At 43.3% G+C, this 24,454-nt stretch overlaps 1 protein-coding gene across 3 annotated transcripts in view; it reads left to right on the top strand.

The window, feature by feature from the left end:
* The window catches only part of NFATC1 (nuclear factor of activated T cells 1), a 116,898-nt gene that overhangs the window by 23,932 nt on the left and 68,512 nt on the right, over nucleotides 1-24,454 (top strand). For all 3 annotated transcript variants that reach the window (XM_030505222.1, XM_030505225.1, XM_030505231.1), the window contains exon 4: nucleotides 22,471-22,673. In XM_030505222.1, the coding sequence (XP_030361082.1) occupies nucleotides 22,471-22,673 (203 nt within the window). The remainder of the gene's footprint in view (nucleotides 1-22,470; nucleotides 22,674-24,454) is intronic.

Consider the following 24,454-nt stretch of genomic DNA (forward strand, 5'->3'; position numbering starts at 1 on the left):
TAATCTGGCAGATAAAAGTTTGGGCTCCCTGGGGAAGGATGGCACCAGGTTATAAATATATGGTCTGTAGATATTCTAATTAATAACTCATCTTTGGAATAAGTCAAGCACTTTGGCTGACTGAGATGGAATTTTTACAAGCAGGGTGCGGTGTATGTGTGAGATAAAATCCAAATACTCAAGAATGTTTAATTAAAGGGTATGATGTACTCCCATAGAAGGCTGGACTAAATGGTGAAAGTAAATAGTCAAATACACAGAATAGTCTAGCAAGCACTTTAGAAAGTCACGATTATTACTCATTCTTTTTACGCAAAATATGCTAGGAATTTTCTTTTAAGATCACTCTTAATGTGAGGTAGACAAATTGGTTAGGAAAAGGGAAGAAAAGAGTTTGTAGGGGTTTTCTGTTTTTATGTAGGTAACTGGTACTAGCCAGAGTTTGTTTTCCTCTTGGAAAAATAAGTTAATATTGAAGAAGTGAATGCTGCTTTGCCTTTCACAGTATCACTTTACGGTGAGGTGTAGAGGTTGTGTGTGGCTTGTGTGCACCAATAGAGAATTTGATCTGAGCCTCTAAACAGATGAATAGTCTGAACTCTCTCATTTTGCAGGCAAAACACAATGATTTGTCTGCTGCTGATTTACATAGCCAAAGTGTTGTCTGTGCCAGCAGACTTGCTCACAAGAGTTGGTTGTGTCGTACTTGACAAGATCTCAAGTACGCTCTTTGGGTCTGATTGTCAAAGGCCTTGAGGCATATGTTGGGATTTTAAAATCCCCTTATGACTAACAAGGTTCAAACTCTTCTCTAAAGCAATTGTTTTCTCAGTATTTTTGTACATCTCCACATCACCATAATTTGGCACCAACATGCCTCTGAGCTATTTGTGCACCCCGGTAACACATGTTATCATTTGCTTCCCATGAATCAGCTGGTTTTGTTGCTTTTGGATAACAAACTCAAGTAGTCTACATCCAGGTGCTGGGCACTGCAGGTACCTATCAGAGTCCTTTCTCTTTTCATCATCTGGACTCGAGAGCTGTGAATACTTTTGCAAACCCCCCAGGGAATAGAAACCCTTGCGATCAAACTATTGTAACTTCAGGGGCAGCAGGCAGTACAGCAAGCTGCAAATGCGTTCAGGTTGGGGCTTTATGTTTTACATCACAGCCTCATATAGCACTTCTCATATAGCACTTCTCATACACCTGGCTTCACAAACAGTTAACAGTGTGAGGTAGTAAGGTCGTGCAGTTAGACAGAAGGCAAGATGGGAAGAAATGGAGAGCTAAAGGAAAAGACTGGAAAGAGGTGTTCACCATTGATGACAGGAAGGAGATGAAAAGGTAACGAAGCTGAGAGGAAGGCTCTTCCAGACAGAGTAGGGCAAGTCCTTCACAGCAATGCTCTGGTGCTTCACAACAAGAGTGAACCCATGATTAATTTAAGTACATAGTATGGGACTTCTCGTATACGTGCAGTGTGTGCATAAGTGTTTTTCTTGGTAGGGGTCCCCCAGTGCTGCTAGTTTGTTTTAAACAATGGCTGCCATCATTGCTAAGTGAGTCAAGGGAACTGGAAGGAAAACAGTCCTTAGTGGGTCCAGCTCATAGCCAAATGACACCTGACACAGCAAGAGGAGTGAATGTGGTAAAAATCATGTTAGCCACTTTCCCCTTATCTCTCTGGGTCTATCAGAGCTGAGAAAAGAGCATATTCTTGTTAGTAAGCAGTGATTCAGTTTGTCATGCTGTAGTGGGCTTCCACTCTGTGCTGCTCTCAAGTTCTTTGACAGCATCATCCTTTTATCCAGATGGAAATATAATCCTTTCTTATGGTGAGGTTATTAAGACATTGGCAAGCACCTGTTAGCCAGGTTGCAATTCATAGCACAAAGTCATGCAACCATACAACAAACCAGACAGGGAGCCTACATTTTATAGCTTGTTTTAGACAGCCTGTACTTCTTAAGAATAAATCTAAGCTGAATGGCTTTCTCACTTCTTGCATCTGTATAGTTAAAGCTAACCTCAAACTAACAGACAGATAATCAAAACTGAAAAGTAGAATGATTTGGCAGATGTTTTAAGGCTGCTATTGCTTCTATAAATCCAACAAATGGAACAAAGCCCATTGAAAGCTTTTTATCACAGTTTTTCATCATTAGAAAATTGTATTTTGGGAAGGGGAGAGTTTCTCTGTTTTGGTATTTCACATAAGTTGGTCCCACAGGGTAGCTCCACAAGCACAGCCATATAGGTAGCTTATGGCTTCCCTGAGAAGGGTCAAGTCCAGAAGGGAGCCATTCTGGAAAGTGTACTGCTGTCAGATGGTGAAGATTTCATGACCCTGAAACGCAACTTCATCTCTGACCTATGAGCAGTCCTGGGGACAGGCCTCTGCTGTTTGGCGCAACAGCCGTCTCCAAATGAAAAATGAATATTCCACCAGCCAGCGCTTGGGGGATGCACTCTGCACTCCTTTAAAAGTGATACCTCTCCCACGCTCAGCCTGACGGATGCTACAGTACAGATCCCGGCTGTTAGGATGCTGAGATACTCAATCTGGCTTTCCAGCCTGAAGGATTTAGCCCAACACCCTAGCTTTCCCTTCAGTTTGGACTTGCTGGCTGCTGGCAAAGCAGAAGTTAGTGGTGGCCTTGAGGGACAAGGGAATGGAAACTGTTCCCACTCCACCACTGTTGCTGTCTCTGTTCCCTTGGGAAAGGGGATGATGATATCAGCTCCTCACTTTCCCTTTCCTTGGCCTCTCGTGGTTTCGTTTCTGCTGCGTCCTTTGCCACAAGGTAGTTGGTGGCATTGCTCTCACTCTGTGAGGTATCTTCTAGCTGTCCTCTGGTGGTGGTGGATAAGGCAAAGACCTTCTAGGTTAGACCTAGGAAGGAAGCAAAGGAATCCTTCACTGCTCGCAGAGACATCTTTCTGCTTCCCTTGTTGGGCTGGTTTTGGTGACTAGCAGCACATGCACCCTGAGTGTCTTGAAACAACATGATGGAAGTCTCTGCAAGACCCAGAAAGACAGAACATACATGTAGAAGCCTTTTTTCTCTTATTCCTCATTTACTTTGTCCTCAGGTCTCATGCTGCATCCTATACTTGGTGAACTGTTTGCAGTGTGGACAGAATTTTTTCTGTACATTGTCTAAAAGGGCGATTCATCATTATTTTGGAAGTGTACCTCGGAAATGTGTATCACTGCTCTACAGGGAGGAATCAGGACTCATTCTTGAGTGTTTGATTGCCATGCTTTTTTTGTTTTTTCCATGGCTTTTGTTCCCTGCTTAATAATGCATCACCTCTGCTAAAAGTTGCAGATGCCATGTCTCTTGCTCTGTCTCTAAATTTTCTTTCTAGAAGTTGCCATTCCCCTATCCTCCAAGCAAGATAAGACAAATGCTTCTTTCCTTGTTTTTTCTACTTAACTAAATAAAGTGCAAGTGTATCTGTGGGCCTGGGGAGTATCTGTCAGTGGATGGTGTTCAGTGAAGATGGAAACAACAAAATTAATGTAATCAGCAGTTGAAATGGGTGATTTCTTTGCAGTGGTGTGCTAGGAAAATACCTGCACAAGCCGCAGCAGCCCAGCAAAGGCATTTGTGGTACTGCTAGTGAGGCTGCTGCAGATGTGGTTATGGAGCTGAATGTCCCCAGTTCCTTCCTTTATACTCTCTGTCAAGATCTGCTAGAGCTCAGGAACCTGTAGTGTGATCTGTTCTCTCTTATAATTCTTTTTTAAAAAGGTATTAGAAAGAAACAGTTCAGCTTAAGTGATACAAGAAGAGAAGTAACAACAGCCACTGAGATTCCTTAGGTTTTGGCACATTTGAGAGCTTAAAAAATTGTCATAATGTAAAAACAAAACCTGGCAGTTGCTTATTCATGCTCTAATAGATCTTTGTCTTTTGGAACATTATTCAAATGCCTGATCTAGTCATGTTAAAAAGTGGCCCTTCGGCTGCATAGTGATTGCTTCTCTCACAAGGACAATTGGTGGTAGTGGTGGTTTTTTTCTCAGTAAATCTGTGATAGAAGTACACTTCCACTGAAAATGCACACATCAGGGGTGATGAGAGGTGGTGAGAGTCACAGAATCAGAAGACCTCAGTTCTGCAGACCTCTCTGAGCTTAAGGACCTCTTCTTCCTCCCTCCCAGTGTTTGAGAAGGAGCTGCAGATGCTTCTGGTTAGCCAAAAGAGGCTACCAGTAGTGCTACAAATGGGTACTCATTTTTCTAAGGAAAAATACAACATGGGTAGACCTTTTGTTTGCCTCAAATTACGAGACCTCAGTTACAGAAAAAACCCAACGCCAAGCCAAACCACATTCAAAGCAGTATTGGGGTGCTCCTGAAGTCAGTGAGCTTAGTCTGTTTAATTCAAGCACACTCTGAGGAGTTTGTTGACTCTTTGTCAATTTAGCTGTTTTCAAGAAAAGAAGATGGGTAATATGTTGAGGACTGGGTTCAAAAGGGATTGATAGGAAGGTTCACATGATAAGTGAGGCTGTGGTCTGGGCATGAACCACGGTTGTTACTTGAGTTAGTTTTGGTTGCAGTTGAGAAGACCTACTCCAAAGTTACCAATCAGCAAATCTGCCCCAGACTTGTCAGATTATTACACGTTGACATGCACCCAAAAGCTGAAATGAAACATGGTTAAAATTAAAATGCAGCTTTACCAGAAGCCAGATGCTTCATTATGAGCTGAGCTAACCTACCTGCCAAATACTGCTAACCTGCATGAGGCAGGTGATTAATTTTTTACAAGTCTGCTTTGGCAAATAGACATCTGTCCTCTATTCCTAAAAGTAATATCTCAAGGCAAATGATTTTTTTTTTTTCCTTCTTGGTAGTCCAAATTGCATAAAACATACATAGCATGAAAATGATATCGTGTGCATTCTGTATGAAGATATACTGGGGATTAGTTCATATTTCAGATCACTTTCACGTCACTAACTCCATTGGAATAATTTCTGGTTTTATACTTTATAATTTTTATGTGTAAGAAGAGTAAAAAATTACATCCGTAACATACCTTGTAATCTGGAATGTCAGTATACGTGGTTATAGTATAGATTTTCCATTTTAATCAGTCATTGTTCCAACTAACAGGCTGAATCAGTGGAAAATATGGCGTCAAATTACTCAGTTGCTCTCTTGAAGTACGTTGCAGCTTTCATTATGAGCAGGGCTTTATCATTTCTTTCCTTGTGAAGAATAGCTCGAGATCTTCTTTGATATGTGCCGCAAAAGGGAGATGATCCCTTAACAGCATCTGCTATATACATACACATAAGTAAAATATGTTTCATGCTGTCAGTGCAGTGAAATCAAATAAACTTTCTCCTCCCTCCACATGTTTAAGAAATAATTTAGCAGGAGTTGCATATTTTCACTGAAACAGTTGAAGCATGCTAGTGATCAATTTACTCGCACATGGTAAAAATAATACAGGTTGCAGACAGATTTTTAATACAGTTTTTAAACACCTGTTTTTAATGTTTCAGTACCCAATAAAGTAGAGGAACTCCTGCTTTTGGTTTGCATGCAGACATTAGGTACATTATGTACATTGGGATTTAAAAGTCTACTGCCTAGGTTTCAAATGCAGCCCTGTTCAAAGCAGTAAACAACACTTGCAGGCACAGTGTGAGTATGTTCTTGGGAGTTCCTCGGCACTTCAGTTACAGACACCAAAGTCCCCCTCAATGAGTTTTGCCCTTTGAGACACTGATAACACGGTGTTAATGCCAAGTGTGAATCCTGGCAAAAAACCCCTCATCCTCACCAGAAAGGGAGTTCTTCCTCTTGCCACTTGCAATCCTACTTGTGTAAAAATATTGCTGGTCTAGTTCTGTATAATGTAAGGGGAAAAACATAAAAGAGATTGAGAAAAGTGATCTATTACAGTGCAGCAGAGCACTTAAGTACGTCTTTAAATTTTCATAAAGTGGGACTAAATATTGAACATGTGCTTAAGTTTTCTACCAAGCAAGGATACATTGATCAACTGGCAATTTATTGTGTCACTTACTGTCTCTCAGGTTACTCAGCTGCAAAATCTGGATTAAGACACTTTCACTGCCTTGCACGGGTGTTATAAGAGATTGGGTGTCACACGTGAGCATGTGGGGCTGCCAGCTGCTCAAAAATAGCATGAAGAAGGGGAGCAAGTAGCAAAATCTGTGCTCTGTTCTTGTAGGCCTCATTACAGCTTTTCAGGAGATCCATTAAGTTTTCCATCTTGAAAATCTGATGCACTTTGGGCATTGGCTGCAGGTTGCCCATGTGTTGCTGCTTCCTTCTGATGGTTTTTAGATGAATGCTGTTAACTGGATCCTCCTTTGCCTCTGCCTTCTGTCCCTTTGGTTTTGGGATCCCTTAAGATGACTGCGTGTTCTTTTTGTCCCGTCACCATTATGCATGCCTACATCTAATGGGAATGAAGTCCCTGTGTCTCTGAAACTTTTACTGGATGTCTTGGTAGCAAGTCGAGTGTAACGATACTAGAGCCAAGCTTCCCATCACCATCCGAAATCCTCTCATTACTTTCCTCTTTCTTTGGGCAAACTGTACCTTTCTTCATGTCATTTAGATCTGCAATTTAGACCGGTCACTGAAGTCTGCTATATTTAGCTGATTCCTGTGCCTGCATCAAAATAGCAGTATCAGCATATCATGTGTGTTCTGTGTAGGACATGGATACCCATATTTGCTGTACTTAATGAGGTGCACATTCCCGTCTCCTTGGCTCTCTGTCTGTGAAAGGACAGTGGCTAGTGTTTGGGAAGCCCACAGCACATCATGGCTATACAGACAGACAAAGAGCTAGAAGGGAGTGGATTGGAAGAGAGATCACGTTTTGTTTCTGGAGAGCTGCTCAGAGCTGAGCTGTGCATGAAACCTGGGCATAGCTTGGACACAAAGGGTTAGTCCCGAGTTTTCATCCCCCTCTTAGCGTCTTCAGTGAGGCCACTGCTTGCTTTAGCACTGCAAGGAGAGAGACCTGAGCCCGAGGTGATTGCAACATGTCAGGATAAAGAAGCTTGAGCAGGTCTTGTACAAGGCTGCCTGTGCTTGCTTGGGGCCAGGACTACCAGCCCCATGGCTCTCCCGTGTGTGTGCACTGGGATGTAATGCTTTGCTCATGAGCACAGGGCAGAGAAGGGATGCAAGTGCCTGTTTCGGATGAGGCCAACAGTTGCCAAAGCGAGCACCAGTGCATGGGGCACTGGATACAGCTGTGGGGTGCTGGATATGGGCATGCTCCCACCATCACCTCAGATCCTGCAGATCCTGGCCTGGCATGTTGTTGTTGTGATTGCTATGGAAATAATTTCAATATGTTTTGTACTTTTGAGATGCTGTGTCTTGCATTGTTTGGCTGGAAAGCTGCTTGACTGGTTTTAGAGGGTGGCTGTACATGCACAAACACTAGCTGATTTTTTTTTTGTGGTGGAAAGTAGGAGATTCACAGCATGGTTTTAATTAGAATCGCTCATTTAGTCTTTCACTGCAGTGTGTTCTTTAGTTGAAAGATAATTTAATTTTCTTTGTTTTGGAAGATTTTCGTGCTTGTCTGTGTGAAATGTCTTTATTTACTGTGCCTCATTGTGCTTTGTGCATAGCTTTGATTGTGAGGAGAGTCAAAAACAAAAACTTCCCTGGGCTGTATTATTTTCCACCTGCTGTGGCTTTTAATACAGTCTCACTGCTATATATGTACCAAATGCCTGCATTTCTAGGAGAAAAACACCAGAGAAAATTGGCGAAGCATGCAGGGTTAGATTTAGCCGTAAAACTCATTGACTTGAAGAGGAATAGAATGTGTGGAAATGTGAAGTGCTGACGAACTGTAATTGATATGGGTCAGTTTGGATTTTAGTCTTGGAGAAGTCCACAGATAACACTCGTTGAAAAAAAGGCAAAACTCCCAAAAATCGTGCTGTTCTTCACAGAACTCTCTATTAGGATCTTGTAACACCTCCTGTGCTATGGAGAGTATTTTATCTGGTTGAAACACAAAGCAGCATGGGGAAGTCGTGTTTGTATGTATAAAAACACCTAGGTAGTGCTCGTCAAATCAGAATTAAAAAAACCTACATCAAATGTGTAAATCTCTCTCCCCATATATGCAGGAATTCATAAAATGGCTTGAAATGTGCAGGTTTTTTTTTTTTTTTTTAAAAGTACAGATGGCGTTTATTCATCAATAATCGTTAATAATCATGCAATAATTTTCCAAACGGCTTTCAAATTAATTTCCACTTCACTTGTAATGATGTTGTTTTCATTATGTGGGCCTTATAGCTCTTACTGTGCAGTAATACAGTATTCCTCAATAGAGATTCAAATATTGTTACTGAATATAGATTATAGAGTATTATTGACTACAAAATGTAGTTACAGAATTTTACACAAACTCCATCCATAGCTGCAAACATGAGCTGCCAGGGACAAACAAATTTAGACCACAACTTGCAGGCACATGTGCTAGCATCTAGGTACACAAGTAATCTCAAGCACATGTCCTGAACACATCAAAGCCTCATTTTCTAATCCCTCCCGGTTGTGAGGAAAACCTTAAAATATGTGAACTGACATAGCCCCACTGCTGGCTGCAAGAGACCTAGTTGAAATGGAGGCAAGTTGGAGAGGTTTTGCAAAGAGCAACACAGTACAGTGGCAATGCTGGCGCTGGGCTATGGCTCTGCAGTTCTGCTAACATAAATGAAGCCCCTGAAACTCTCAGCCCAAATAGATTTTACACTGGTAGTCGCTCTAATCACAGGGCAGCATTAATCTAGAAGCCATAATAGCAGATGTTTTTAGGAAAATCATCTGATAAATAAAAGCATTCTTTGGTTCCTCCAGTGTGGAGTAAAATAGTGTAATTTATTTATAAAGAAAAATGTGATGGAATTTGGCCTTTAGTCTTTCATATCTCCAGTTATTAGTGGGTGCTCTTTTCTCTTTTTGTGTTACAAAAGTATGCAGTACATGTTTGAATTTAATACAGAAATGAACATTAGCAGGAATAGTGCTTAGGATTGTATTTTTATTACAGTTTTAACTTGCACTTAAATTTTGAAAGAACAGCGACAGCAGTGCCATCAAACATGTACCTGATGCTGCTCCAGAATTTCCAGTGTGCTCCAGAGCTGTGGTCTGGAGTGCGGCTGGGACCGGGGTGCGTTGCTGCAGTCTTTGCATGTCAGTGAGTTGCTCCTTACTGCACCTCTCTTCTGAGGGAGGGAAGGGATTTTAATCCCATTTCAGGCATCAGGAGGAAGGCTGCAAGTGGAGCTGGTTAAGTGTCTGCCTCCCAGCTGTGACCACCGCTGCCCACCCTGGGATGGGGCTGGCTCTAGGTCCAGGGTACAGGAGGCCCCCAAAATCAGGGTAGAGAAGCTGAAGCACTGAAGTTAAGCACTGGTAGAATTGGCTTTGACCTCTCCCTCTAGGAGAGAAAAGGGCTGCAAATTACAGCCGCTGAGGTTGATGGTCTCGTACCCCTGCTGTGAAAAGCTGTGAGTGACTGCCCAAAATGCATGATGGTGAAGTGCAAAACATGGTGCCTGTAGTGGGTTCTGCCACGGTGGGGGGCTTCTGACGGAAGCACTGCTCTGTGCCTCTTCAGTGAAGTGCAATGTGCCTTTCTTGCAGCACTGCCCTGGGTTTGTGGAACACTCATGCTTTGAACTGTGGCCTGTGCTGGTTACAGGGACAAGTCTACCTTTTAAGTTTATTTGGCTAACCATAGATGCCTGCAACTGAACTAGTTGCCTTAGTTTCTCTCTGTAATCAGGGGAAGGCTTGTTGGTATAGCATTTGGGGAGCTATTAATTTTATTCTGATGTGAACATCTGAAGCAGCTCAGGTAAGTCACACCTTCAGAGTGCATGTCTCATTTTGCTGGCTGTGAAAACAGCCAAGGTGACTAGACCCTGTTGTTGCCCAGCCTGCATGTGTTAAAGTTAGGTGGTGTGAATCACTTGGCTTTTCCTTGTTTCTTTTTGACTTGATGTGTTGTGTGTAATTATGTGTAACTGGGGCCATCAGGCTTTAAGATCTTACCAGTTCACCAGGACCAAGGTTTACTTCTTAGGCTAGATACCCAAGTAAGGCTTGAGTATGATGGCGAGGAGCCGTGCCCTTTAAGACTTTAGCGTTCCTATCTCTGGCTTGGGACTTGACCCATGCCAGGCCCTTGTGTTTGAAGTCAGCAGGTTGATACAGATGCTGTCTTGATTTGGGTGTAAAAACACAGGTCTTGATCACCGGTACTCATTGTACCTCCCTTAGGAGAAAGTGTTGCCCTCAGTGTCCTCCTCAAATCATGCACTGACATCCTGCTACACTGGCCACAGCAAGGCATCATTCGTTTGCAGCAGCAGATAAGCTACTCTATAAAGCTTTTATTGGCAAGTTCTGCCATTAGTATTTGCAACATTTTATTTGGCTTTAAACGGTGTTGTGGTATTAGCTCGTCAGTATTTGGATGGAATTCTAGTGCAACAGCTGTTGCTAAATAATGTTACTCAACATGACAATATTTAGAATAATTAATTGAAAATAGTGCATATATGTTGAGAAAGTTTATCTAAGAGTCTTTCCTGCTTATTTTATTTAGTTGCTGTTGGAGATCACAGATCTTTCTGTTGATTTTAGCCATTGTAGCCTGTTATGCTCCTTGGTCAGAGAGTCTGGTCTGTTGCATCTGTTTTATTTTGGTAAAACAAGTGACATCAACCAGTGTGGAATTGAGGCTCTCTGGATTTTTCACAGGTTAATCAGACTGTCTTGGAGGTTAGAAGCTTGAAGTTGAGCTATCAGATATACCTGACCTATTTTTATTGCTGCATTAAGATGCTTTCCGTGGCAGGCATGCTCTCAGATAAAACTGCAGCATAATCAGAGCTGTAGGACCAGGTGGATCAAAGGTGGCTTGTGGAGGGAGAGCAGGACCAGAAGTGTGTAGTGACTTAGCAAAACAACACTACCCTTTTCTGCTCTGACACAGGAGGCACAAATAGCATGTTTATGAATCTTGTGCATGTGATGACAACACTTTTTGGGTGTTGAAAAATGGAAGCAGAAACTGTCCTGAGGAACATACCCATGTAGACAGCACATTCTGACTCTGAAGAGCAAGGGGCTTGCATTAATCTGCTTTAATCTGGGGGTTGGAACTAGATGATCTTAAGGTCCTTTCCAACCCTAACTATTCTATAATTCTATGATTCCCAAAAGAACGTGGATGTAAATCACATGAGGATTGGAAGCAGAGGGCTGGGCAGCGCTGCATTTTCCATAGTGAAGAAAGGGTTACCCAGCCACATGACATGGTTACTGGCTTTTATTTTATAAGAAGACTGAAGCACAAATTGATTAAACATAGAGCAGGCTGGAAGTACGTAAAAACTTGTTATGAAATTTTCTCTGCTCTAATCAAGTCATGTATCTGTGATGAAGCAAAAACTATCTGGCAGAGCTAGAGATGGGAACTCGATCACCCTGTGCTCAGCTTGCTGCTCCTTCAGCCGCAAAGCCATCCTTGCTCTACGCTTTTATAAAATGCCTTCAAATGCATTCCTTTTAATTCATTTCTACATTAAAAAAAAAACCCCAAAAGACAGAGGTACTGTGAAATTTGGAAGCCATCAGTACTCATGTGACCTGAAAAAGAAGCAAGAAGGTTTATTTCAGACCCTCAGACAGCCTTCCCTCCTGCTCCCTCTTTCCCAAACAGAAAGCAGTCAGAGCTTGACTCATGGACTCTCTGATTATAATAAGTCCCACTTGGGATACACAGCTATATAGCATGCTAGCGCAGTACGTGCTTTGTCTGCCTCTGTCATTTCATTTTCAGTTCCTGCTCTGTGATGTGACCTTTGACTCCAATGGCTAATTAAATAGCAAGATGTCCTACATAAGAATTTTTTTGTCTTTTTTAAGGGGTTCTTGGCAAAGAAAAATCAGAGAAATTAAGAATTGGAAGTGTATTTATAGCAATTTTCATGGCAACAGAACAGTAAGTCCAATATTCATGTTGTGAATACGGCTCAGTATTTATAGCTCTCCAAATATTTACAGAGATAAAGCCTTTAAACATAGCCTCAGCTTTCTGTCTTCAGTAGCAGTTTACATAAATGTCATTTGGATAGGAGTTAAAATTTAGGGGGAAAGCGAACATTTCTGATCTAATACTGTCTCAATGGTGCCTACAAACCCCAGAGGAATTTTGCCTGGAACTGTGTTGCCCCAGTCCCGTGTGAGCCAGTGTTCATATTCATGTGCAGGAAAAGCATCTCAACAGCATTGCCCCTAAGCAGGTAACCCCTGGACATAGCTGAGCACCCCATTGCCCTTGAATTTGCAGGGGTGGGAATTTACAGTCATGCAGTTACTGCAGTAGTGAATCTGCATGCAGTAATGAGCCAGCGAGTGATAATGCAGCATGTGGGGCCGGGGGGCATCTCAGTTTGGGGAAGTTGCCGATCGATACTGGCAGTGGTGCTGTGCTGTGGGTGGGATGGGCATGGGGAGGGCATCACGCCCATCCTGCTTGCGCTGATGGCACCTGACACACACCTGAGAATCCCGGGCCAGCCTGTGCTTACCCACAAATGGGAGCTTGCTGGGTGCAAGCAGTGCGTCAGTGGCATGACGAAAGGCAGGATCACAAGTATAAGCTTGCCCAGGGTATCTGCCTAAGAATACGTAGTAAATTCCTGTTGCAGTGCTGCTGTGATTTTTTTTTTTTTTTAACTCTTACGTGTCCATGGATATGACTGCCCAAACTGAAAGCTGTTATGGATGCTGAAGGCAACTGTTCGAGTGGAAACTGAGTAGATTGAGGGGTTAGGTAGTAGGTTGGTGGTAGGGAGGGCACTATTGCATTGGATTTACCCCCAGACCTGGATTTTTAATCTGCAGTTTACAGACCCCCTCTCTCCATTGTCAGCCTCCATTTACTCAACAGCAATTTGAAAGCCTCCCGTGCTTCAGCTTCATATTGCTAGGGATCCCATCCAAATGCAGGCTGCTAGGGTGGAGAACCCCAAAAGGTCACCCATAGTGGCCATGCTGTAGGACAAGCTATGCAGGGGAAAGGTGGTCCTACCACATGAGGGTCAGTGGTGACCCCCCTGGGAGAAGTGTGGGGCTGTTCACAAAGAGGAGAATTTCATTTCATGAGCAGACTGCCTCGTGTGGGTGCTGTCTTCGTCCTTCTATAGGGGAATGACTCTCACCATCCCTGTCCTGCAAGAAGGTATTGGAAGCTCCCATGGCTGTACTTTTAGAGATGGGCCGTTCTGCGGAGAGGGCTGGCTGCCTCTGGTCACCTGAAAGTGGGGTTAAGGAGTGTGATGAGGAAACAAGGATTAGGGGAAGGACATCCCTTTGGTCTCATGGTAAAAGATGGCACAAGAGCAGTAATGATTTCCCAGTGAAATAAGGTCCCAGTGAATAAGGTGCCCAGGACCTACAAATTCATTCTGTTAGTAACTCCGTTTCTGATGGGCATCCCTCTTGTGAGACTAACAGTTTTAGGAGGAATGTGACTTGGGTTGGTTTCTAGGTACGTGTATTTTTGGGGAGGAAAATCCTTCCTAGAAATAGGGAGCAGCGTCTTGCGGCTGTTTAGACAAGGAGATTTCATGGCTCTGCTGAGAGCCAACAGCCACGAAGGCTGTTTTTCCCTGGATAGAAACTGAAATTACTTGTGAGCCAGTGACTGAGTGTCCAGCATCATTATTACATTAAGATTAATAATTCCTCACAGCGTATTTGCAGCTGGAAGTTTTATATAGATCTTTATTCATCATGATGTGAACAGCTGCTCTTTTGCTGCACTGTTGAGTTAAAGTCCAAGTGGCAGCACTGGAAAGTGCCACATAAAACACACTCCTGCTGTTTTCCATTCACTCCTTCTCCTGTCCGGCTCTCACCCTCCGCCCACATTTAGCCTTTTGCAGGAGCAAGCCATCTTATTTTTATTTGTGGACCAGCTCTGACTACATTTGAATCTTAAAACAGAGTTTGAGTGAATCCAAGGAAAATTAGTTCTAGAAAGGAAAAATAAATCTTGAAAGTAGCACAGAAAAACATAGGAATTCCTGTTACATTTTTATTGGAAATAAGTGAAGGACTAAAGGGTAGTAGCATGTACGTTAAGTTGCATGGGGCATAAATTATACACTTTTTTTTGTTAACTGTGTCAGATAGAATTTAGCAAAATCTGTCACAGCCAGAGGGGCACCTCAGCTCCTGAAGAGGTGTTTTATTTTCTAGGGTTTTGTTTGTTTGTTTTTGGTGGGTTTTTTGTGTGTTTTGTTGTTGCTGCTGTTGTTAGTTGGCTCGGTTTTGTTTGTTCCGGTATTATTTATTTACCTGTCCATTTATTTATTTATTAATTCTGAAGTCTCCTCTGCTGTTTTGAATAGGACGCTCCATGGTTTTTTTGGTTTGTGCTTTCACCAGAGAACAGATTGTACAGGAGCATCCCAGTGGCCCACATTTAGCACCTCTGTTTTGAATCCACACTGACAAGTGGTCTAGAGCTGAGCTTTGCACTTCATCCAAAAACTGGCATCCCCTATTGCATGCCTTGTTGCTGGCAAAGGGAAGAGGTACCAGGTCAGGATGATGTGCCTCTCACAGTCCTAGGTACGCTGTGGACTGCAGAAGCTTCCATCCTTAGAGGTCAGAGACCTAAAAAGCACAAAGGGCATGTGGGTAGTACAGCAGTGGCTGAAACGTGTACAGCTGCAGAGTGTGATGCTGAAGGAGAGAGGAACAGGTGGAAAGAGACAGGGATGCTGCAAGACCAGGCAGCGAGGTGGGTGCTGCAAACAAGTAGTTTGAGCCATGATTAGTCAATAAGCACTTGGTGTTAAGTCCTTTGTTTTGGGAGAGGAGGCTGAGTGGAGAGCTTTTACAATGCCTTATCTGAGTATCCCTGAGGTGTGTTTTTCCCTCAAGCCTCCCATAGCAAAGGAGTTCAGAGCCAAAATGGGGTGATATAGGTGGAGGGAATTTTGTGATGAGGGGTGCAGACTTTTCATGGAATCATAGAATGGTTTGGGTTGGAAGGAAACTTAAAGATCATCCAAGTCCAACCCCCTGCCATGACACCTTCCACTAGACCAGGTTGCTCAAAGCCCCATCCAACCTGGCCTTGAACACTGCCAGGGCTGGGGCAGCCACAGCTTCTCTGGGCAACCTGTTTCAGGGCCTCACCACCCTCACAGGGAAGAACGTCCTCATATCTAATGTAAATCTCTCCTCTGTCAGTTTAAAAGCCATTCCCCCTTGTCCTGTCACTACACGTCCTTGTAAAAAGTCCCTCTCCAGATTTCTCAGTTTCTTTTTGTGTCTTTTTTTTGCAGAGCCATAGGTTGCAGGCTCCCTGAACCTTCAGCAGCAGGTCTCTGGGCATTTTCAGCCCAGAGGCACAGAGGCAGGGAAGTTCAATGGCTGCGCAGGCAAAGGTCAGCCTCTGATCTTTGCAGTGCACTCGAGGATAGATGCCCGGGTCTCCTGACCTCTCTCCCAGTACCTTCACTTCACATGACAGTCATAGCCCACAAGACCAACTTTTCCCCCTTCCCATTTAAACCCATGGTGCAATGGCTTACATCTCCCAGTGCTTCTACCTGGTAACTAAAAGTAAATTCTTCTTGTTAAAAATCAGATTGATGACCCTATTTTTATGCACGCTTGGTGCTTGCAGCTAAAATCGATACCCAAAATGTTTGTGCACTTTCTTTATAGTTTGATCTTCAATTTGTTTTTAATAAATCAGGACACTGAGCACTCACTGATGTTACTTTTTGAGTCTGTATATTAGTTACATTTTTAAAACATGGTAATTTGTTTCATTTTGTCATTCACCATGAACAGTTACTGTAACAAGAAAAAAGACCTACTGCTTGAGAAAGTTCGCAGTAAAGCTGTTTGGTGTGTAGCTCCTCAGTCTCTGGCTTAAAGAGACAAACAGCAATTACTGTAAAAAGTTCACTATTTTATAGGTTTTATCCTGTTTGACATTTTCGAAAGCACTGGAATTACATTCCAAAACACTAATGGGAAAAAAAGGGAAAGAAGCCCCCTTTTCCCAGACTGGGTGTTTGGCCTCGTTAATGATTCTTTCCAGACTGACTCAGGCTATTCCGTGAACAGTTCTAGAAATGCAAGTGGGACAGACAGTTGCATGTTTGGGTGAGAAAATGTAGATATTGTTCTTAGTATTTTTAGAGGAATAAATGGGTGTATTTACTTGTTTTCTTTATTATGCACTGAACATACGAAGAGCAGGCACACACACTTGTAAATGCATCACTGACATGGACATTACCTATGGTTGTTTTCGCACATCATTATTGGTAAGGATGCAGCCCATAGTAGCCTGCAGAGTCTCAGGCACAAACTGCTGATGAATTTAGAGGATGAATATTAAGTCCCTGGAAGTGCCCCAGTTTGCTATTAGTGGGAGCTCTGTCCTGAATGCACTGGGACAGGCTAAGCCCTAAATCAGCCACTATGGTCATTTAACATATTTACAGAGTCAGTGTCTGGAAGAATGCACAGCTGTAGAGTTTTCTCAGTCTTTTCCTGGAACTCCCAATAAGTACATTTAAAAGCTATTAGGTGGTGTAGCTCCCTTTTTTCCTGATGGCACGGGTGGTACCTGGCTGCTGTGTTCTGTCAGAACAGGACCATTCTTTCAGTGGCCTCCAGGAGCCTCTCCAGGCACAGAGGGCTCCTTGTTATGACAGGTAGCTTTCTGAGCATTTCAACAGATACTTTGGCATGCCAAAAGCATAAAGCGCTTGGAAGGGAGCATCCAGAATATTTCAGCTGCATTTCTTAAAATAAATGCTGTGGCTTAAATAATAGAAGTTTTCCTCACAGACTCTAGAATAACCACCAATGCTGAAACAGTGTTTGAATTACTGGATGTGTCATTTGCAAAAATTCCTCAAAATCTGGTAATTATAGTGGAGGTTTGGGGAGGTTTTGCTTCCCCCCGCTCCCCAATGCTCTTCTTAAAAGCACCTCACCTGCTTCTGCTCATCGTTTTTTAAGTTTGTTTAATTCTGATTGCCAAATTTCATAGATATGCACCAGGTGTGTGGTTGGAATCCGGGCAGGCTGTGTATACTCAAATCTGTGATAAACCTCAGGTTATTGTTGCCGTGGGACTGAATTAGTACCTGGCAGTTGGACGTTGGCTGTGAGGGGTGAAACAGCGCTGTTTCTCTTACGCTTTGCTGACCACCAGAGGAATCATAGAATAGTTTGGGTTTGAAGGGATCTTTTAGGGCATCTAGTCCAGCCCCCCTGCAATGAGCAGGGACATCTTCAACTAGATCAGGTTGCTGAGAACCACATCCAGCCTGGCCTTGAATGTCTCCAGGGATGGCGCATCCACCACCTCTCCGGGCAACCCGTGCCGGTGTTTTACCACCCTCATTGTAAAAAAAAATCTTCCTCACATCCAGCCTGAATCTCCCCTATTTTACTTTGAAACCATTACCCTGTGTCCTGTCACAACAGATCCTGCTAAAAAGTGTCTCCCTGTATTTCTTACAGGCCCCTTTTAGGTACTGAAAGGCCGCCATAAGGTCTTCACAGACCCTTCTCTTCTCCAGGCTGAACAAGCCCAACTCTCTCAGCCTTTCCTCATAGGAGAGGTGCTCCAGCCCTCTAATTTATTGTGACCTTCCTCTGGACCCTCTCCAACAGGCCCATGTTTTTACTGTAGTGAGGACTCCAGAGCTGGACACAGTACTGCAGGTGTGGTCTCACCAGAGCAGAAGACGCCTGGTGTTCAGTGCTGCAGCATCTGGATGCCCAAAAACATTCAGCCCCAGTGCATGGTGCACAGCACATCTCCCCAGGGAAAGGCTGGGATTTGCTTTGGCACCCTGTGCTGAGATGAGCAGGAATCTACTGGTGAGAATCAGGACATGTTGGTGGGAGAGAGCGTTGTGAAAGCGATGACAGAGAGGTGTAGGAATCCCAGGGTAAGCTTGGTGCAGTGAGAAGTCACCTGGCCGGTGCAGTTTTTCCCTCGCACTTGCGTAAGATGATGTAAGGTGACACAGAGCTTAACTGTGATCGGTCCTGTTCTGGTGTTAATTACCAGTGACTGCATCGCTTTTGATAGAATTAGAGGAGTGTAAAACAGGCCCACAATTAAGTCTGATTTTGATCTTAGCAGCTTCAAACAATATAAATGCAAATATCATTTGAGACCAGTTCGAGTATTTTTAACAGTGTTGCTCAAAAAGGAGAGCAGAGTAGTCAGTGGTCAGTCAGAACAAGAGAATATGACCTACTTTCATTTCAAAACCAAAACACTGGTCACAGAGGTCTTACTGCATACTTAAGTTTAGTCTGCATCTTTCCTTTGTACTAAATCAGGTGACTGCTGTATCCTCACCTTTATTTGGGAAGGAAAACTCATGCACCTGATCCTTATTTGAAGCTAAATCCTTTTGCACTTTCACAGCAGGGGAAAGTACAGCTCTTTCCACTTGGATCTACCTATTGCCAAGCAAAGCATTGCTTGATAGGAAAGGCATATCGTTTATTATAAAGGTTGTAGCGAAGAGCAGCCTTTGTCACCCGCACTCAGCCACTGAGTTATTAAGAGAACTTCGGACTGTGTTACACAGAGAAAAAGATAAAAATAGGGTGTCTGACGCATGCATCCCATGTCACATGCCAGGAAACGGAATCATTATACCACCAAGTACAGTATTCCAGAGCATTCGTGGAAAATACGCATGGATGTGAATGTGCAAGATCTTTCCTCACCAAGAAAAATACTCAGTTCCCCTTTCCACCTGTCCCATTTTACGTGTCTTGCTGGATATTCCCCTTAACTTGTTGACAAGTCAACAGCCTAGAGTACCGCAGCTCTGCCTTTACTGCCACTGCTCCCCTCATCTTGCTGAACAATGTGACAGCAATACCACTGTCCTATATTTTGAGGGAGCCACAGAATATTCTTGATGTTCCAGCTGAGTGTAAGCAAAAACATGTTTTCCAGACACCTACAGCATGCTGAAAACTCCCAAGGCTCAACACTGTCTGTCACAGAAATCGTGGGCTGGGTGCATATTCTAAAATCAGTCATCCACAGTAGGTGCCCCTTTAAATGGTAATCCTTGCATCGTTTTCTTTTATTGCTTCTGTTGGCATACCTGATTATGTGACACAATATAAAAGTAAATAGTGTAATGCAATGGGTAAAAGTGAAAGGGAAATACATGTCAGAAATCAGATACCTCCTACTGCAGAATGCAACATAAAACTTGAGGTGATATGAATGTGGATTTTGCCTGTTTTGAGGGTGGTAAAAGCCACCATATAGTGATTACATTAGTCTTTCTGGACGTTTTTGACAGTTCCCAGCTCTTGAAAACTCATGTTTGTTCAGTGCTGTAGTCACTACTTGTCTTCAGGCGCAGAAGTAGCTGTCAGGGAGTAACTGTGCACAATGGATCCAAAGCAAAGCCCAGCACAACTGTATCATAGAATCGTAGACCGGTTTGGGTTGGAAGGGACCTAAAGCTCATCCAGTTCCAACCCCCTGCTACGGGCAGGGGCACCTTCCACCACACCAGGTTGTTCAAAGCCCCGTCCAACCTGGCCTTGTATGTATGCCAAGGCCTTTAAAAAAAAAACAAACATGAATTTAGTTTAAAGATCACAGCCCTTAAAAACCAATGCAAAACATGCATCTAAGATCTTAGTATTTATTTTCCAGCATGTGAACACTAATCGTGGAAGGGCAGGTGTGCAAAGCAGAGGACTTTGGGTGTTCGATTGCCTCCTGGTAGGAAACCTGTGGGAAAAGCACAAGCTGAGACTCAATAGTAGGTTATGAGATACAGCAGCAGCTGAGTTCAGATTTAAAGATAAAGCCTGAAATAGCAGAACCCAATGCAAGACCAACATTTATTGACCCCTTTGCCTGGATTCAGTAAAACATATGGGTACCTCGGTGTGCAATTTTGCGTTTGCTGAATTGGGGTTTGAGTTACTCGCTAGTCTATTTTTACTTTTTAAGCAGCCTTGTAATTCAATATGTGTTTTTTTTAATTTTACACTCTCCATAAAAAGCACCGTCCATGACAAGTTGGAGAAGTGACCGCTGTTAATACATAGAAATTTAATCGTCTGGTGTGTCACACTGTCTTACTTTTCCCCCCTGCAAACCTGCATGCCGCCCTCGATCAAAAATACCCCACGATACCTTGTGTCTTCTCCATCACCTCAGCTTTGCCATTGAGGGTATGGAGATGCCAAGGCGGACTGAGATCAGCCCAGGCTGAATCCAGGTCACTTCGCCAACCCCCAGGGCTGCGAGGGTGGGGGGACAGGGTGGTGACGAGTAGGACAGTGGCTTCCCTGTGCTGCTGGCTGTGCCAGGAGTGCGCCTGTGATCACCCACCGGCTGTGATCACCCTATGGGGGTTAAAACCAGAAAACCCTCTTTTTGCAGCGTAGCGCTGATGTTGGTGCCAAGGGTCATAGGAGGCAGCTGTTCTGCGTGGGGCTGAACTGAGGCGTGCAGCCCACAGCACCCTGCTGAAGGCAGCGTGCACGCTTGGCTCTGCTTTTCTCTCCCCACTGTTTTGCCAATACTGCAGATTTTCAAATTGCCTCTAATGTGTTTCAAATTTGACAATGCTGATTTGGAACACACACACCCCACCCCCCATATCATATCACAACCCCCGGGCTCTGAGCTGCCTTCGTGTGGTAGCTCAGCAATGCAGAGCTGATAAAATGCTGTAGTGCTGGAAATGAGCCTCCTCTTTCTGTCCCTGCATCCTGCCAGCATCCATGTGCTCTACGTAAGGACGTAAAACTTGCTACACCAAATCAAACAAATTAAATCACTTCTGTTTTTCTCCCTGCTGTTCTGACCAAGGTGTGGGGTGAAAAATCTGCCGTGTGCCCAATTAGTGATGGAAGATGTGTCTACATCCTTCCTTGCTCATTCATTGGTCACTGTGGTACCTGAAACATTGCCTTTAGGCATTCCTGTTGCCATCAGCATGTTTGATAGCAGTGGGAAGGCTTCGTGCCTGTGTTTGCACTCACCAGAATCTTGCAGTGCTCAAGGAGCAAAAGTGACTTGAGATTTTTTTTGATGTCAGATGGTAGAACACCCTGGACAGATAGTTCTTAAGTTACTATGAAGCCACAAATTACTTTATAAGATTTAAGGAGAGTGAAAGCAAGCAAAACGCAAATGCCAACAGCATATGATATGGGTTTCACCACTTGCTTTCAGCTTTATTTAGCTTTGAACTTGCATGCACCATAAATCAAAAATGTTGCTCCTCATCAAATTATGGTCAGTGGTCTAATTTTGATCTATCAGATTTAGTGATGGTGCAGCGATAGTGGTTAACTCATGCCCAAATCCATGTGAACTATTCACAAACTAAGCCTGCAACACAGTGAGCAGGTTTGCTATATGATGGTGCATCTGCTGGGACAGACACTGTTCCTGTGCTCCCCTCTCCTGTAGCTGCTGCATCCTCCCTTCCCTTCCCTTGAGATGAGGCTTTGTAGCTAACTATTGCAAGATAACTGTTTCCGTGAGACTCATTTCCCAGCGTCAGACAGCAGCGTTAAGCAGAGGTTGGAGCTGTCCCCAGACAACTCCACCCGTGGTCTCCTTTGCAGCAGCGTGAACCCAGAGCAGCTTCTTCAGAAGATCGTGGGGATGAGGTCAGACTCTGCTACTGCTCCATCCCCAGCCTGTGGCAGAAATAACTCTTGTTGTCATCAGCACGGTCACTGTAACATGGATGAGGTTCAAGTCAGGCCCAGTAGCTTCAATGAGATTTTTGTGCGACTATAACAAGAATTTGACACACATGGTGAGCTACTAGTTGTGTATATGTGATCTGTCTCTACACTGTCCCAGGAGGTATTTACCAGCATAAAAATCAGTTAATGAGGGGACGTGTCATGAGCAGCAGCCTGGTGCTACATGAGGGATGACCCAGGAAGCTCGGGGGTGGATGAGCTGTGTGTCCTTTCCACTTGCAAACTCCGTTGGTTTTGCGACCCTTGGTACCGGGAGGGAACATAGAGTTCATTGTGGTTTTTGTGCTGAACACCACAGCAGAATTTATGCGGAGTGTTCTGTGGATGTGGCAGGAATGCTCACAAGCTCACCCCATCTAAAATGCCTCAGGTCCTTTAGGATAATGAGACATTTTCTGAGTGCGCCTTTTTATTGTACCAATATTACATTACAGGAAAAATGGGAGGGGGGAACTTAACACATAGCACCTGTCACAAGTTCTCTCCTTGAATTAGGCTCTCCTGCTTATAAAAATTTAATTGATTCCTAGCAGTTTATGTGCATGGTGCTCAGTGGGCGTTTTCTGTTCTCTTGCCAGCTACATGGTTACTTAGAGAGCGAGCCGCTCACGCTACAGCTGTTCATTGGGACTGCAGACGACCGCCTGCTGCGACCCCATGCTTTCTACCAGGTTCATCGAATCACCGGGAAGACCGTTTCCACCACCAGCCACGAAACAATACTTTCCAACACCAAAGTCCTGGAAATTCCTCTTCTTCCAGAGAACAACATGAGAGCAATGTAAGACCCAGGCACCGTATCTGACTCCTAGCAGTTTTCTCTTGGTCGCCTCACTTGACTTCTTCTGTGTTGTTTTGAGGTTTTTTGTACACAGTTTTCCTTTTCCTATAATTTTTTATTTATTTTTTAAAGTTCTTTCATTAATAGTAGGTTTTCACAACTTTGCCAGGACAAATTGCCCCTAATCAGCTTAACAACTAAAAGAAGTTCACAAATATTTATGACAACTGATTGCTTTCATTCTAAAGTTTCAGCCAATGTGCCTATTTGCCATTTAAAATAAGTATCTCAGTTACCAAGCTGTAAATATCTTCTACCTCAGCTCCTGCATTTGGTTTCTAAATATGACACCTCTTGCTCCTATGCGCACTAGCACAAGGAACAGGGCCTATTAAAATTTATCTTTGGATGTCAGAGGAAACTCTTAGAGAGCATTTCCAAATACCCTAGAGTATTTGTTTAGACTAATAAATCCCCTCTTATTTCTTACGTAATAAAAATCAGCAGTATTTTTCATTACATCTGTTTAGAAGCAAAGTTTCTAGAACTAAGAAGACGAGTAAAGGTGATTCATTTTATGGACTGAAGTTATTAAACTGGGGTAAGTTTAGTCCTATGCAGAAAAACAGGCAGGGATGTCTTAGGATCTCTGAATTAGTAGGAGTCTGAATGATAGTAAGGGTCCTGTAGATCCATTACACACAGGTATTTTTCATTATAGGATTGTGTATAAAGGTTCAAATATCCCTCTGTGTATATGACATACATGAAACCCTCCACATTGTTTAATCCCATCCTTTCTGCCTGCTTTGTTCAGATGCTCACAGCCCTTATCTGAGTTGTCTTCCCCCTCACTGAAATGATCCTAATGCTTATCTGAGGTGTCCACCTTGGGAGGAATTTGCATGTGCTTGAATGCATGTATGACTCTCAGTGCATGTATAAATGGGAATGTATTCATACTTATATATAGATACATTCACCTTTGTGTGCATATATAGGGAGATAGAAAGATAAGTAGGCAGATAGACAGAAGGCAAGCAAGAAATTCTGGCCCCACGAAACCGAATACCACAGGAAAATCCCAGGGAGCTTGCTAAAATCACAATTTCACTCCTTGTTATTCATACAGTTTTCCACACCTTAACGAAGTGAAAAATGGTGTCAGACACCTGAAGTCCTTCCACACATAGTGGTTATTAGAAGCTGGTTTGCAGTGTCATGTACGACATGCCCTGGAGCGCCTCATGTAAACGGAAGAGCTGTGTTTAGCTGCATTGCCAGCTGGGCTTAGGGTGATCACTCAAGACCAGAGGACCTCTTGTCAGTGCATTGTGTTAAAAGTCATGACAAGCCTGCAGAATTATTGGCCTCATTTGTTGTTATTGTAAGCTGGCACAACTCTATTGAGGTTATTGAAATTTCACTAATTTGTACCCACGCAATATTTATTTGTCCTTTTTATTTATCCAGTTTGAATCACATTTTTGGCCATCTAGGAACTTTATTACTGGTTCAATCATTTTTCTCCCTAGAATAAAGGTAGTTACACAGTTTGGGAGCCAAGCTGAATATTTTTGTGATATGCGTGCCAGATCGTAGTAGAGCTCTCTCAAGAACCACAAACAATGCTTTGGCATATATAAGCCTTACACGTCAGTAGTCTAAAACCTCGTGTAGCACTAACAATGAATTGAAATTTGGAGCCAAGGACTTTTCTCACGCATGCTTTGTGTATTCAGGCCTTGATTCAGTGAAACACTGAAGCTCGTCTGCACATT

Source organism: Strigops habroptila, chromosome 1, assembly GCF_004027225.2.
Source record: "Strigops habroptila isolate Jane chromosome 1, bStrHab1.2.pri, whole genome shotgun sequence".
NCBI classification, from domain to species: Eukaryota; Metazoa; Chordata; class Aves; order Psittaciformes; family Psittacidae; genus Strigops; species Strigops habroptila.